The following is a 12,822-nucleotide window of genomic DNA, read 5'->3' on the forward strand; positions in this document are numbered from 1 at the left end:
GAAAAAAATTTAATGTCCAAGTCTCCTGACATTTCAGTGGGGTCATTTTAAGAACAGTTTGTGGCATTTCACATCACACTGACTGTGGCATGCCTCACACTGCTGCTTCCCCAGGTGCTGCACCTCAGGAGACATTTTAAAGTAGCGTATTCCGTCTTCAAGGAATATGCTATACCAACAGTTTGACAGGGGAAATATGGTAAGTCATTTTAAATAAAAGTCAGTTGTCTTCCCTTCCATCAAGAAATCTGAGGATTCCCTAGTGGCTCAGATGGTGAAGATTCTGGAGGCAGTGCAGGAGACCTGGGTTCGATCTCTGGGATAGGATGCAACCTGCTCCAGTGTTCTTGCCTGGAGAAAACCACGGACAGAGAAGCCTCATGGGTTACAGTCCATGGAGTCACAAAGAGTCGGATACGACTAAGCAACTAACACTTTCACAAGCTACAGGACACGTTCAAAAAAAAAAAAAAGTCTGAAAAACTGTTAACCTATTTTAACAAACTACGGTAATCCACAGCAGAAACAAAATAATCAGTCAACAATAGTTTGTTATTGTTTAACTTTTTAAAACAGGCCATTTAAAACATTTCTTTTCCTCCTACCCAAATGATGAAATACAGAACTAATGCTTCAGAGAATAACTATATTAATGAAACATCAACAAGTTACAGATAAACATTTTAATTGATTAAATATATTATTTTCAAGATCTTTTGGAAATCGCACTTGTAATATTCTATTCAACAGCCAAAGGCAATAAAAAAAGTTTAAAACCAAAAATGTTCTGACATGAACATGTGACAGGAATTGCTGCTATGTGAAGTAACATACACTGCTCCCAGGAACAATATTTTTAGAGAATAATTCATCTTAACATGTGCAAGGACAAATCTGTAATCAAAGGCTGGAAGAAATATATATTAGTGCCTGCTTTTTAAAAGTTTATTTTACATTTTAAATACAGTATTTTCTCATTAAAAAAAAAAAATGCCAGGAGGTGCCTAACCCCATGGTTTCTATACCATATACACGACAGCTGATGGACAATGTGGCAAACCTTCTGAGTGTAACAGAATGAACACCTATTAGCTGGGACTACTGAATCGAAATTAAAAAAACACAAATTAAGCACTGCTTAGGAGAAAATAATCCAGTTTCCGAATAACCAAAAGAGAACAGAGTTAGATATGTACAAAACCAGGTATTAAAAAACAGAAAAAAAATGCAGCACACAAAAAACCAAACAGCCCCTTATGCAGTGAACTGTATACACTGCAGCTAATCAATGGAAACAAACCCTCCTACAAGAAGTGATTTATGATCAAAAATTTTAAAAATCTAAGTATCTCAGTAACAACATATAATAACATTGTGTGTATAATGCCATCTTTGTAATTTTCTATCTATACCATCCTTCTGAAAACAAGAATCTCTAGACTAGTCAATCACTTACACAAATTTGAGGCAATTAATCCATATTTGTTTCCAGTAAGGAAAACAAAGATGTACCTCCTTCCATCAATGAAGACATAATACAGATTAAAGCTATATTTAAGCATGGCCATATGCATTTCCAATTCTTTCTATTAAGTAATTCCCAACTGGGATCATGTAGGATATGTGCCTAAGTAATATCAAATCAAAAGAAAATGGATTATCTCTGGCAGTGATTTCCATATTAGTGCAATGTTATTCACCATACACTGAATTATATTTAAATGACCTTATATATTTTAATTCAGTAGGTGTCAATTTGTTTACAAAATCCCTAACTATATGCTTGTGTAGAAAACAGTTTCAATTTGAGATGCTCTATAAAGCTAAATCAAGACAAAAATGAATTACTTTTTTGCTTTGCTACTGGTAGTATAAATACCAGATGAGGAGAAAAGGGCCAAGGGTTTGTGGAGGCTTGCTAAGATGGATGTTTTCAGTGTTTTATGTGTCTTGATACTTCAATTATCAACTAGGTTTGAACATTCTATATTAACATTATTCAGAAAATAATTATCTGTAACATAGCTCTGAACTAAACAGCCATACCCAAAGCAAAACAATCTGGGTCATTCAGAATAAGATCAAATTGAGGCAATTTCTTTTCTATTATAATCTGTGACATTGTAAGTTTCAAAAATGGTGACCTTCGATGAAAGTAAGATGTGCCTCATGTAGACTATCACAGGACTTCAAATCAGAGCGCACTGTAAAGTAACCATGGGCTCAGAACACACAGAGCAGGCAGCAGTGGACTGACCGTCAGCCAGGTGGGGTCAATGTTGAGCTGTTTTATTTTGGAGACTTTAAAAGATTTAACACGCAGCTCGGGTAACATCAGCATCCACTCATGACTCTGCTGGTCAGCACCGAAGGGCTGGATGAGTCTAAGGAGTCCCTTTAACCCCAAAGTACTAATGCTCAAGAGTTTCAAGGAAATCCTGATTCCCAGCAAGAGTCCCAAACCATCAGACCAAAATCAATAGGGTAAACACTGACTGCAATGCTCCACGAAAGTCAAAGAAATTTCCAAATTAAATGCCATCTTCCGCTCAACCCTAGACTCCAGACTCTGTAACATCTTTATCTAGTATAATAGACTCTGTAGTAGACTGATTTTGACCTCCACAAAGAGTAGGAGTTGTCAAACTTGAGGAGGTAGACTCCTCTCCCTGGATATTGGTGGCTGCCGGCATACACCTCCTCATGACAGTCCCGCCGGTACACAGGCACAATCTCATCCAGCAGGGGCTTGTTGGCATTCTTTTTGGCCTTCTCTTCAGAACTGATGTTCTCTGTGAAAGAAAACAGAGACACGTCAGAGTGAAGAGATTCAGGAAAACCACACGTCTGCCGCAGGCATTTTAAACTCCAACCTTTGAGAAATTGCTCATTAGGAATTCTCTCAATCCATTCTTACAACTTATGTGCATGTGAATGTGTATTGATTCCTTCTTGTATCTGAGCAGCTGCTATGTACCAAGCACAGCACTTTCTGGGCCCTGGGAGCCTAGCGGCAAGCATCTGGTGGCGGCAGCAATCAGCAGCCTTCCTCACTCTGTACTTGAACCACTGTTCCCCTTCCACATCCACTCAGTTCCTAACTCCTCCCAACAGGTAGGGCATCAGTCATCTGAGTAAGACCACAGAAAATGCTGCTGTGACCCTCTTCTTCCCAACAATATGGAAGTCCTCTCTTGTTTTAGGAATGGGGAGAAGGGAGCTTGAGGACTATTATTTTCTATTGATCTTAAGTACAAAGAGAGAGGATGTTATTTTGTTTTCTTAAATAAAATCAGAAAGACACAGAAAAGAGGTAGACATTCAGAGACACTCTGAAAATTCAATCACTTTCACTAGGTCTGTGTAACCCAGGGATGATCCCAGTGGCAAAAAATGGGCTTTGATTCTAGGTTTGCCCCAGGTTAATAGTTTTTTGAACTGTAATGGTATGAGGTTAGGAAAAAATACCTGTAGAAACCTGTAGGAATGAGAACTTATGAACCAGTTGAAAAGTCTTAGTTTAATATAGTAATATAAACAGCCTCAAGGAAAACTGTTGTTGTTTTTAGTCTCTTTTGAGACCCCATGGACTGTAGCCTGCCACGCTCCTCTGTCCGTGGGATTTCCCAGGCAGGACTACTGGAGTGGGTTGCCATTTTCTCCTCCAGGGGATCTTCCTGACCCAGGGTTGAACCTGCATCTCCTGCACTGACAGGCAGATTTGTTACTACTGAGCCACCAGGGAAGTCCCTCAAGGAAAACAGATCAAGGGAATATTCAGCATAGATTTTAAAAGACTTTCAGGTTGGCAACATGGCAGAATGAATTATAGGCACATGAGTCAATTATGTGATGATTGTCAATGGCCACTATTAGGAATTTAAACCAGGAAGGTCTAAGAAACTCTCAGCTGAGAGGAGCTTAAGGAGACTTGTTACTACAATGCGGCATCCTGGATGGGATCCTGGAAGATTCAGAAAAACTAAGGAAATCTGAAGAAATATGGACTTTAGTTAATAATATATCAATACTGGTTCATTAGCTAAGATGAATATACCATGGGACAAGGTAAGATGTTAACAATAGGGAAAAACTGGGTTTCTGAACTCTTTGTACTATCTCTTGCCTATACTTCTGTAATCTAAAGCTATTCTAAAATAAAAAGTTTATTCAACAATAGTAGATGACAAATAGGCCCAAATCAGATTTGTTTTATCATAGCAATACTACTTAAAATTAAATGTACTTCATTTGCAAATGAGAGATACAAGTCATTCTAAGTACACACTATTGCCCATAAGGATATCCATGAAATAGATTATTGGGCCCATTAATTCAAAATCCAAATTTTGCTCAAAAATCTACAAAATTAAAGGTTATTAGGATAGATGAAAGATGCATCTTTCTTCAATCTAAGCAAAGACTTGGGACCTAGAAACAATCAAGTGGAGAATTACAGCAGAAGGATGGATTACCCATCATGTTTTCCTCAAACAAACTCCTCTGTCTTTCAAGACCTAATGGAGAAAAACTAAAACAATGAACAAAAGAACTGGACTTTGCTTCCATCTTAAACCAAGCTGAAAGGACCCCACATAAAACAAAATACACAATGTGGACAAGGCCTGGAGGCACAGCAGCCTCCATAGGGAGACACATGGCAAATAAAACCATTCTGAGTTAAATCTTCACTGCTGTTACTTCTTTTTTTGGGGGGGTGGGGGGTGGGGGGTGGAGGTGGCTATGCCGTGTGGCTTGTGGGATTCTCAGTTCCCTGGCCAGGGACTGAACCTGGGCCATAGCAATGAAAGCCCAGATTCCTAACCACTAGGCCACCGAGGAACTCCCCTCACCGTTGTTATATTATCAGTGCAGAGGCTTCAGTGGGTCAGTTTTAGTTGCAAATCTTGTTACAGGTGATCATGACAGGTAATGCCATTTTCCATTTGAGGCTATCATACATTAGTGCAAAGGTCAAAGACGTGTAGCTTCTCACCTTGAGTGAGGCACTGAACCCCAGCCATTTTGATCAGTGCTCTTCCCAACAGCAATAACACAATGATAATCAGCTGAGGGGTCAGACTATGAAGTATCCTGCTTTAAAAGCTCTCAACCTTACAAACCAGGAGAAATAGATTACTTGAACCCACTTAATAGAGAATTCTCTTATTATTCACAAAGCTCTTTAAAAAAACAGCAATTTGCATATACTAAAAACTTCCCTTCCCAAGTATGTGCAAGTCACCTAACTGTAATGAGTCCCCGTGTGCATCAGAAAGACTAGTAAAGGGCTTAGTTCCTGTCCTGATGCTGCTGAGGGGCACCTGAGGCAACAGAAGTGGCACCTGCCCTGCAAACTCAGGTCTCTCTAGTTTTTTTTTTTCCTCCCTACTTTGACATTTTTTTGGTCTGGTTCAGTCAGCAGTATTTACGTGCAGTGCTTTCCCTTGCTGGTGGTACTCAGAATAAAGACTGCTGAAAACTAAATGCTAGAAGAGAAAGCAGCTCCTAAACGACACTGGCCCATGTGTGTGTGTTGCCATACACGACCTGAAGGGGCTCAGAGTATCTTGGTGATATAACCGAATCACCAAGATTCAGCTTGTCTATCAAAAGCGGACTCAACTTTTAGCCTCCCTCCATGTACCTTCAACAACTACCTCTTTAAACTTATCCCAGTGTAGTCTCTGTGATTACCTACACTCTTCAATATGCAGTTCATTTGTAAGTCACCTGAAAGGTTAGTTATGGTCAAGAATTGAAGGTGCTTTCCCACTCTCCCAGCCAGGGCACTCCTTCCACATTACTCAATCAAGTCAACAAATATTTAAGTACTTATTAGGTGGATACAAAAGCCCTGTGTTCTAACTTTTCTGGATAATAACAAAATTAAAAAGACTACCTTCTCAATCAGTAAGCAATGCATTTTACAACCTACTTCCTAGACCAAGATAGTTTTTTTTTGGCTACACAAGACATATGGGATCTTAGTTCCCCAACCAAGTATTCAACCTGTGCCCCTTGCCTTGGAAGCGTGGATCACCAGGGAAGTCCCAACATCAAGACAGCTGAGACTGTCACTGGAAACATTTGATTTTGTCTAGTTAGAGAAAATACATCTTAGACTAACAACCTAAAAAGCTGATATCGGAAATATAAATTCCAGAGTTGGCAGAATTTCTTGCTTGCTCTTTTATAATTTTTCAAAATGACCTTGCACATTTGGCTTTTCAACACACAAGGCGCAAAAGTATAACAGCATTCAGAAAGCAGTAAAATAAACTGTCAAACAGACTTCCCTGGCATTCATAAAAATTCAGGCCTCACTCAGGAGGCTAGCTTCTCTCACAATCTTTTTGGCCTAAGGTCCCACCACTGAAATGTTTGATCCCTGTCCAGGAAGTTAATCAGGAAGCATGAGGTTGGCTGACATCAGAACTGCTACCATTTCTGCCAATGCACAACCCAGCTACTGAATATGGACCAATGGCTCTACCTTCCTCCTCCTCGTCGTCATCGCTGGACTCACTGACATGCACGCTGACAGCAGTGTTCGGAGAGTCTGTCCATTCAAAATATACCCCAAACCCAATGTCATAATTGTCTGTAGCAAATTCCCAAAAGAGATATGATCCTTCTTCATGGGTGGGTACTCGAACAGTGACTACTTCTCCTCGGCCCACTGTGATCACGGAATCCGCATCCTGCCGAATCTTCTCTTTAAAGTCTTTGATCTGGGGTCGTGTCCACATGGATGGAGCTGCGATTACTGGAAGAGATTCTAAAGGCAACAGGAATTACAAAGGATAAAGAGGATGAGCCTTCACGTGTAGGCAGCAATACCTGCATAGGACCACCTGCCCAGCCATGAGCAGGCACCAAGTGCAATCTGGTCTACCTTAGATTGAGGACTTTAAAAGCCTCCCCATGGAAGTCTCCCCCCAAATTCCTATATTTAATAACACCACAGGTATTCAGAGGTCAACATCCCATTTTAAGTAACAAATGCAAACCATATTCTTAAGAAGGATTTTTTTCCAGTACTCTAACTGCATATGGGCATGGAAGAATGACCTTGGAAACCTCCTAGCTGGAAAGAGGGAAACATTCAAACAAAGAGAGATCTGGACTTGAAATAAATTCATTTTTGGATGTGAACAAAGAAGGCAGGCTTTGACTTTAGACTGTCAGAAAAAAAAGTCTTGACTTTGGAGTAAACCAAAGCTCTAAGGGAGGGCTTACTCTAAGGAAACTCAGAATGGAACTGCTAGCAACTGAGGAAAATGGGTAATGTCTTGTTACTGAGAAATATCTATGTGCACTCAATAGGTTTTCCAGAGTTATTCAGAGCCTTTGACAAAAGATTTAACTCTTAATAGGAAAAAAAGGGGAAGAGAGGAATGAATCAAGGTATTTCAAGGTCTTCTCTGCAACTATTCTATTACTTGTTTTAAAAAGACAAGGAAACCAACTTTCTTATGAACCACACTACCACCATCTCTGATCAGTCACTGACATGGTCTCTTCTTCCTTCTTACTTGGGAACTGGTACTCTTGATTTGGACCTTTCAGCTTAAGTGTCCCTTCCCCAGGAAAACCTCTGGTGACCTTAACTAGCTCCCATCTCCATATTATGTGCTTTCACACTGAAATGGACTTTTCTCTCCACACAGTACTTACCACAGCCACAATTTACATTGTATGTGTGTTATTTTGCTTCACCTCTGTAACCCAACACCCAGAAAATCTTGAACCCATTGTTGAATGAATGAGCTGCCTGTGAAAAGGTAAGTAGACCTTTGAAAATCTAAATTATCTTACCGGTAACATGGTTCTTCTGTCTCAAAAAATATATTGTGAATATATGGTAAAGAGCCTACAAGTTTGCCCCCAGTGATCCTCACCGTGGGTATTCATGGCTTTGTAAAGTCACCACCCAAAATTCACCAGGAGCAACAGAATACAGCAGCAGTGCTGACGTATTACTTCCAAAGCTAGGGCATGAGGGACACTGCCACTCTTGCTTTGTTCTCCTTTGCATCATGTTCTCTGGAGGAAGACAGCCACTGTGTTGAGAACACTCCAGCAACCCTTTAGAGAGGCTCCATGGGGCAAGGAATTGAGGTCCTCCTGCATACGGCCAGCATGAACTTGCCAGTCATGTGAGGGAACCATTTTGGAAGCAGTCTCTAGTCCAGTCAAGCCTTCACATGAGGCCTGACCTCATAAGAGGTCAACATAACCTCATAAGAGACCAGAACCACTACCACTCAGTTAGTGTGTGTGTGCTAGTCTCAGTCGTGTCTGACTCTTTGCGACCCCATGGACTGTAGCCTGCCAGGCTCCTCTGTCCATGGGATTCTCCAGGCAGAAATACTGTAGTGGGCTGCCATTTCCTTCTCCAGGGAATCCTCCTGACCCAGGAATCAAACCCAAGTCTCCCATGGTAGACAGATTCTTTACCATTTGAGCTACCAGGGAAGCCCACCGCTCAGCTAAGCAGTTCTTCAATCCCTAATCCACAGAAACTGTGAGAGAGAATAAATGTTTAGTATTTTAAGCTGCTAAACTTGGGCACAATGTGTTACACAGCAACAAACAACCAGTATATAAAATAAGACAACCCAAAGGTCCAAAGGACACCTCATGTGCTCTTCTAAACTATCCCAGGAGTCACCAGAAGCATCAGATTCAGATTAAAAAGAGTGAAAAAGCATTCAACTCTCACAAATATGTAACTGCTCTCGAAAGTTAATTAATCTGACTTTCTGACTTTTGCTTTTCACGAGTCTGAATTATAGTATCTGGATGGAAGTGCACATACAACAACCATACCTTTTGGTCCATTCTCCAGGGCTTCTTCGGCAGCTTCTGGTTCAGTCTCTTTTTCAGTGTTGTCAGTGTGGGTTTTGGCCTGTCCATTAACTGACATCATATCGCTTGGTGTAGTTGCATTCACTTTTGATGATGTAGGAGAGGAAGCCCCAGCTACTGCTACTTCCTGTTGTTTCTGTAATGCTGCCTATAAGTCAAGAAAAAGTGAAGACATGCTGACCAGGAGGCTAAAAATGGGGCATTTACCCTGAGATGCATTCTGGTCCCATCAGAATTTTTGCCTCATCAAGTAGCTCCAAGAAATTACTAATACACTTTATGAGTTTTTATCCTATCTATAATGAATATTAGTATAATAATATTCTGAGGACCACATTCTTGTGATCTAAGGATCACTAGAAAAACTAGGAAAAATTAAAGTAGGTAGAAATAATCATCCCAAATAAAATTATTATGGGTAAAAACTGAACATGGAAACATCTGTTCTTAAAACTGATAGAAAAAAAACTTAATAAAATCCAGATACATAAAATTTTCATCAGAAAAACTAAACCTGGTAGAAATAAATGGTAACAGAAGAAAATTCACAAAGGGAGAAGCTGTAAATGGTGAAACCTGATAATGGCCCCAAATGTAACCAACAAATCAAATTTGGACAAAAAAATTAATAATATATCTTTATACACATAAAAATTATCACAAACTAAAAACTGCTAATCAAGTAAAAAAAATACTGACCTAAAAATTAAATAGGCTTATAAAATGGAGTTTGAGGTCAAAATAATTTCTTAAAAAAAAAATGCATCACTTTACATAATTATGATTAAAGTATGTATTTTCATAAATGTAAAATTTAAAAGTCCTCTGAAAAATGGAAAATAAAAACAGCTTAAATCCAAAGGACAGCTACTTTAGGACATTCCTCTCATATTAAAATGAATAAATACTAGTATTAACATTACGAGAAATGCCTAAGTATTACTTACATAACTTTTGGGGAAACTTTAAATAAAATTAACTATAACAAACATATAGAAAAGTATACAAATCAAAAATGTACAGCTTGATCAATTTTCATTAGAGAAACATACACATAAAACCAACATCCAGATCAAGACATTTTCTGCATCCCAGAACCCTTCCTGGTGCCCTTTTCCAGAAAGTCCTTCAAGGGTAATGACAAAACTAACCTGTAAAATTACACGTTTGGTCTGCTTGTCTTTGAACTTTAATATAAATGAAATTGTATATTATATGCTCTTTTTTTGTGTCTGGCTTCTTTTACTCAAGATTTGTTTGAGAGGTTTATCTATAAAGTCACAAGTATGTAACTGTATTTTGTTTGTTTGCACTGCAATAGAATATACTATTGTGAAAATAGGAAATTTACCCAATCTATATTATGGCATTTAAGTAACTTTAAAATATTAAGTTATATAATAAGTGAGCATATATTTACAACAGTTTAAAGAAAATAGGAAAAAAAAGCCTGTTTAATTTCATGGGTTAGGGATAATGATACATTTTGGCCTATCTGAATACAGATTTCATTTAATGAAATCATTACATTACTAATCATTTACAAATCAGTTGCTTAAGCAACAACACCTCTCTCTGCTGCTAGTGCTGGTTAGCAAAACACTTAAGATTTTAAAATATCTTCTTCCAAAGCCTAGATTTTCAGTAATTTCCACATCAGTTTTCTAAGAGTACCAGCTTTCAGAAAATAGGCATACAACCAAAACAAGTCAGCACACTCAGAACACTTCACTGCATGACAGGAAAGCCAAAAAAAAAAAAAAAAGGCAATTTCTGTTGATGATCAATTGGTCAGCTCAAATGGTTCCTCTTCACTTTAGGCTTTTGTTGAAACTCTCTAGCAGGATGAACACCTGCCTACCCTGTGATCCCACTGAATATGAGTATACATCTATTATATATAATAGATCACAATTTTTTATTTATATAATCTCTCTTCTATACTCCAGGAAGTTTTTAAAAGCACAGAAGGGCATAGGAACAATAAAACACTCATGTAACCACACCCCAAATTAACAAGTGTTCCCATTTTTTGTCATTCTGCTCAGTATTTATATAAAAATTAATACTTTATGGGGCTGAGGTTCCCTTTGTTCCTTCCCCAGTTCCTCTCATTCTCTCTTATCAGAGACAAGCAATCAATCTGATAAACTGAGTCTGATCACTGCAATCTAAATTATGGCTTTCCAATTCTATTTCAAAGATTTTTGGTTTTACCCTATTTGACTGACTTTGTTCTCACTAAATGATAGCAACCTGTAAGCAGGACAGTGTGTATGAACTAGCCTATTAAGAAATTATCTCAATACCCATTAAAGAAGCAGGAAAAGGGAGTGATATGCCAAAGTATAAACAATCTCTGGAGGACAGAAATCCCTCAAAAATACCACTTGTTATCTTGTAACTCTGGTTTGACATCCTTTTCCTCTTCTCATGGATTATACAAAATCTGCAGTGCCTCTTAACTGCTTCACTGACGCTAAAGACTCAGGGGAAAACATATTTTAGGTAAGGATATGAATTTTCAAGAAATTTTAAAGAGCGTGGCAAAATAACAAAGATTACTTCACCTAACAAGAAATGTGGGGCAACTAAAACACAACACTTTTCCTTGTTTTAAATGTTAAGACATTTTATTAAATTTATAGAGAAACATAGTTTGTGTTTTGGTTTTTACTCTGGCCTCGCTGCCAAGGCAGGCGACTTGCGGGAATCTTTGTTTCCTGACTAGAGATGGAACCCAGGCCACTAGCAGTGAAAGCGCCGAGTTCTAACCACTGGATTACCAGGGAATTACCTCACAACACTTTTCTTCACTCAGGTATTTTGACAAGTAGTACCTGTTTTGTAACTGAAAATTAAATAAGAAAACTTCAAGTAAAACTTAAAGGTTAACTTTAAAGAGGCATTTTACGCCTCTGCAAGATGTAAAAAAATTAATGTAAAATCAGCTATCTTCCCTATGTATCAAATACTTACACAGAGTAACTATTTTCTTATTTCATTCCTCTGATAGTCCTGTGAGGTTAACAAGACTACTTAACAGGATTTCATATCCCATTCTTATTGGTTTGGAGAAAAGGCAGAAATATCAGAGCAGTAAGTAACTAGACTGAGATCAAACAAGATAATGGCAAAACTAGGACAGCATCCAAGTGGTGTGTGACCTCCAGCGCTGTGTCCTTCCCCTCAACCACCTATTCCTGTGTGGAAGCAAGACTGCGGGGGCAGGAAGCCAAGGAGGACTGCCGATGTGCTGCAGGCAGGCAGCGCAGCTACTGCACCCAACAAAAAGGGCAAGACGGACCCAACCAAGCTCTGCCTTAGGGACTGCGGGTCCTCCAATTAGAAGCTGGCCAGGACTATGACAACAGTTGGCCTGAAGGCTGTCCTTGAACTAACACTAATCACCCAAGTCTCCATGGTCCTGGGACCACGTTTAGAGCTATGTCAAACTCACTGGGATAACACTAGGTCCATACAAATTCCAAATACACTTGTGACACAATAATAGAGGCCACATCATCTGTTGCTTCGAAATTATATACTTTCTTTCATAATTGCCACTGCAATGTTAAAAATCTGTTAATAAAGGTCACCTAAAAGTTATTTGATATCTGAGGGGCTAACTAATGCAAAAGTCATCAGCAACTGTTAAAAAAAGAACTTTCATTTCAATGAAACTAAAAACCCCTTCTAAGGCTGAATTTGGGTGTTAGCTATCGTACCTGTTGCTGTGCAAGCTGGACTTGATACAACTGCTGCATATACTGCTGATAGTGTTGCTCCTGCAACTGGCGGATGAGAATCTGCTGCTGTTCGTAGTTCCCTGGATACTGTTGGGCTGCATACTGCTGGAACTGCACGGCAGTCTGGGAGTTTAAAGCTGCCATTATCTGCTGCCTAAAAACATTAAAAAATATACACTAGTCTGACTACAGGAGATTG

General features: G+C 39.0%; 1 protein-coding gene across 1 annotated transcript in view; it reads right to left on the reverse strand.

Annotated features, from left to right (window-relative positions):
* Positions 1-668: 668 nt before the first annotated feature.
* ACBD3 (acyl-CoA binding domain containing 3) overlaps positions 669-12,822 on the reverse strand; it is a 38,100-nt gene continuing 25,946 nt past the window's right edge. The window contains exons 5-8 of the mRNA XM_061382400.1: positions 12,603-12,777; positions 8,836-9,022; positions 6,497-6,781; positions 669-2,792 (exon numbers count right to left, since the gene is read on the reverse strand). Coding sequence (XP_061238384.1) covers positions 2,581-2,792; positions 6,497-6,781; positions 8,836-9,022; positions 12,603-12,777 — 859 coding nt within the window. The 3' untranslated portion in view covers positions 669-2,580. The remainder of the gene's footprint in view (positions 2,793-6,496; positions 6,782-8,835; positions 9,023-12,602; positions 12,778-12,822) is intronic.

This window comes from Bos javanicus, chromosome 16, assembly GCF_032452875.1.
Source record: "Bos javanicus breed banteng chromosome 16, ARS-OSU_banteng_1.0, whole genome shotgun sequence".
Lineage (NCBI taxonomy): Eukaryota > Metazoa > Chordata > Mammalia > Artiodactyla > Bovidae > Bos > Bos javanicus.